This window comes from Apus apus, chromosome Z (genome assembly GCF_020740795.1).
Source record: "Apus apus isolate bApuApu2 chromosome Z, bApuApu2.pri.cur, whole genome shotgun sequence".
NCBI lineage: Eukaryota > Metazoa > Chordata > Aves > Apodiformes > Apodidae > Apus > Apus apus.
Window position 1 is genome coordinate 3174753 of NC_067312.1, and position 3995 is coordinate 3178747.

The 3995-nt window shown below is 58.8% G+C and overlaps 1 protein-coding gene across 1 annotated transcript in view; it reads left to right on the forward strand.

Moving 5' to 3' along the window:
• The first annotated feature begins 3328 nt into the window (after positions 1-3328).
• SKOR2 (SKI family transcriptional corepressor 2) overlaps positions 3329-3995 on the forward strand; it is a 29826-nt gene continuing 29159 nt past the window's right edge. The window contains 1 exon segment of the mRNA XM_051642446.1: positions 3329-3995. This exon segment is cut by the window's right edge and continues 131 nt beyond it. Within this exon segment, the coding sequence (XP_051498406.1) occupies positions 3329-3995 (667 nt within the window).

A 3995-nucleotide genomic window follows, 5' to 3' on the forward strand; every position in this document is an offset into this window, starting at 1 on the left:
CCAGGCTGGGCTCCAGCCGCCCCGCGGGGCCGGCGATGGGGTTGGCGGCGGCCGGAGCAGCCCGGCGGGCCTCGCCCTTCCGGGGACCACTTGCGGGAACCGCCCGGCCCCTGCCTGGACCCACCTTTTCCCAGCAAGTCGCTCTCTCACCCCTCCATGCCCCGGAGTGTTGGGGTCGTGCTACTCCACGAGGTTTCCCAACAGGCTGAAGCAGGGAAAAATAGTCGAGAATGGTGTCTTTTTGCCCCGCGGGTCAGTCTCTGTTCCCGTTTGGGAAAGCTCCAACGAGCCGAGGCCCCTGGAAGCGGCTGCGGGAAGTGTCTGTGTGACACGCAGGGTCTCGCACCCTCCGTGGGGACGAATACACGAGACCCCATGGGTTCCAGTTTTCCCCCCAGAGGAAGCTGAGCAACGGAATTCAAGGGAGTCAATATCACTTAACAGGTGAACAAAAAAAAAGTTTACTTCTGCTTTTCGTTTAATCATCACGAAATAAGACGCAGAGGCCGGTTAACGACTCCCCCGGACCGAGCCGGTGTTTCCAGCCTCTCCCGGACTGCGAGGACCGAGCTCGGGGGGTCGCGTCGTTGAAGACACTTTGCAAAACCCGCTCATCCCTTTCGCCTCCTGCAACCGCTTTTCCTCCTCTTCCAACACCGGGCTCAAGTTGTCCATCCCCGATTCTCTCGGGAATTGTCGGGGAAAAACCACCCGGGTGGCCAAGAGACGTGGGAGCGGGATGTCCGGGGGCCGGTGCGGGGATGGAGACACCGAGACCCCGCAGAGATCGGGGGGCTTCTCCCTAAACTGACACATCCCCCCCCACGGCTCCATCCCTCCTAGCGCAGACCAGGGAGCGAAGACAGGAGGGGAGATTTTCTCCTTGGCGTGGTAATAGATCATCCAATGTGTGACACGGGTTTAACCAATAAAACAATTTGAATCAATTAGCTGGCGGAGGAGAGTTTTGAAGTGTAAAATTCATGTCAGCCCGGCTAGGAAGCATTGATTAAAATGTCACCAATGTGAGGCTTATGGCTCTTGCTCACAGGAAAGCAGCAGGCTCCGTGCAAAAGAAGGGGGGGGGGGAAAGTTGGGGGGGCGGGGGGGGGAAGAGGACAACCCTCTGTGTGACAAGGGGGCGAGCAGGGTTTAATGAGAAGTGACAGAAGTAATAAGGTGAGCTGTGATTGGGGGGGGGTTTCAAAGTTAGCGAGGACCGAGTGATCCGAGGGGCTCCGTAGGTTTCTTTGCCAGTGGGTGGGAAAACGGAGAATGGATGTCCAGGGGAAAAAAGTCGGTGCAGGTATTTTCGCCTGGATCTGTGCTGGAATGCCTGGGGAAATGAAAAATAAAAGAACATTTAAAAAGAAAAAAAAAAAAAAAAAAGAAAAAAAGGGGGAGGGGAGGAGAGAGGAGAAAAGGAAAAAGCAACAAGAAAAAAACCCCGAAAATACCAATTATCGTAGCTAAATGTGCAGAAAGGATTGGTACTGGTCATGTGCATGGAGAGAAAAAGATAAATAAAAGCATATATATATAAAATATATATATATATAAATAATAAACTAAGTCAGAGGGGCGTTAGGAAACACCCAACGGTCCAGATGTCCTCCCCGCTTTGGCTAGAAGGGAGTTTTACTTTTCCCTTTCCCAGTTTTTTTAGCTTGTTTCGTAGTTTTCCTCGCGGGAAAGGACCCGAGTGACAGGTTTTGGCTCCCGCGGGGTGTGGGGGGGAAGTGATCGCGGCCCCGACCTCACCCCGCGCTGCGCTGCGCGGCCCCACGCGGTTACAACGCTGCTTTTCGGGGGGTAGAGAGTGAAAAATCTACATTTGTATTGCACCTCCTTTAAAAACTAAATAAATGGGGGGAGGCAGACGGAGCCACCGTGATGCACGTTATTTGCTGCTGGGGTTTTCTCCCCCCTCGATTGAAAGCATGAAGATATTAGGGAACAAAATAATAGTCGCGCCGTGTTGCTCTTTGCGGGACCTTAGAAGAGAAGCTGAGTCTGGGTCTTTTCTGAAAGGGGCTTTGGTGAATCACTCCAGTGTAGGAATTCGGAAAAGGGAGTTGCAGCAGCTATTTGTGCCTGTCAGGACACCGTTGTGGCGAGAAAACAACTTTTTGATTGTATTTTTTTTCCCCTCTTTCTGCCCACTCCGTAATTTCGGGCAGATCCGTTAAAAAAAAACCCTAAAGTTTCCGAAAATATGCGGCTTTTATAATCAGTTTCTTGGGCGCGATCGGGTTCAGAAGACGGGGAAAAAGGAGAAAACAGGCCAAAAAAAAAAATTAATATATACATATATACATAAAAAGCGCCAAAGCTCATCCCACCTTCAACCGTTCCGTCCCCGACCTCCGTGTCCCCTCCGCGGGGAAACCGTGCGTGGAACCGGGGAGCGCTCAGAGGGGCCGGGCCCCGACGGGGCGCCCGCATCCCCTCCCGGTGCGGGGAAGGAGGGAGGAGGGAGGGATGAGGGAGGGATGGGGGAACCGGACCCCCGCCCTCCCCCCCCTTCACCGCCCCCCGGCCGCTGACGTCATCGTGCCCACGGGGGGCCAGCGCGGAGCTTCCGCGCTTGGAGCTTCCGCGCTTGCAGCCGCCGCGCCGAGGGCAGGGTTCGGGCTGGCCGCGCTGCTCCGCGGCTGCGGGAGCGGGGATGCTCCGCTCCCCCGGTGGATGCTGGAGGAGGGCCCGGCGGCGGTACGGATAAAGCGCGGCCGCGGAGGTAAAGGGCACCGGGCGGGGATGATGCGCGGATGGCCGCAGAGAGCATGGAAACTTTATTTTTCCACCTTTTTTTTTTTTTTTTCCGCGCTTTCCCGTTGCTTGCGGGTTGCCCCATCGCTGGGGGTGCGGAGTGACGAACCCCACCGCCCCGGGGAGCGGATGCGGGGTTGGCGGAGGTTCCGCGGAGCGTCTTCCCGGGGCAGCGGGCGGGTTTTTTGCAGGACGGGGAAGCGGGCACAGGTCTCGGCTGCGTGTTTCGGGACGAATCGCCCGATGGGGTTGGGGGAGCATCCTCCTCAGCGGGGGATGGTTCGCTGATGTTACCGTTATCTCCGCACCCGCGGTGGGGTTCGCGCAGGTTGGAGAGCCGGGCGGTCCCCAGCCCTGGCGAGGCCTGGGTGGGTTTGGGTGTCCAGAGTAGAGCGGGTGGGAGACTCGAGGTACGTGTGGGGGTGCGTGTGCTTGAGGCGGCGACCCTCCCCACCCCCCCCCCCCAATCCCCGCAGGGGTCCCTGGCTGACGGCGCTGTGTCTCTCTCCCCCTTCCCCGCCCGCAGCTGGAACAGAGCAGCCCCCACGGCTCTGAGGAGATGGCGACCAGCCCCCTGCCCGGCCCCACCGACATCTTGCTGCCCTCGCCGTCCAGCGCCTACCCGCCGGACCCCATGAACCAGCCGCGGGCCGGACACGCCGCCATGAAGCCCAACCAGGTGGGGCAGGTGATCCTCTACGGCATCCCCATCGTCTCCCTGGTCATCGACGGGCAGGAACGGTTGTGCCTAGCGCAGATCTCCAACACCCTCCTCAAAAACTTCAGCTATAACGAGATCCACAACCGGCGGGTGGCTCTGGGCATCACCTGCGTGCAGTGCACGCCGGTGCAGCTGGAGATCCTCCGGAGGGCCGGGGCCATGCCCATCTCCTCCCGCCGCTGCGGGATGATCACCAAGCGGGAAGCGGAGCGGCTCTGCAAGTCCTTCTTGGGGGAGAACCGGCCCCCTAAGCTGCCGGATAACTTCGCTTTCGACGTGTCCCACGAGTGCGCCTGGGGCTGCCGGGGGAGCTTCATCCCAGCCCGCTACAACAGCTCCCGCGCCAAGTGCATCAAGTGCAGCTACTGCAGCATGTACTTCTCCCCCAACAAGTTCATCTTCCACTCCCACCGCACCCCCGACGCCAAGTACACCCAGCCCGACGCCGCCAACTTCAACTCCTGGCGCCGCCACCTCAAGCTGACCGACAAAAGCCCCCAGGACG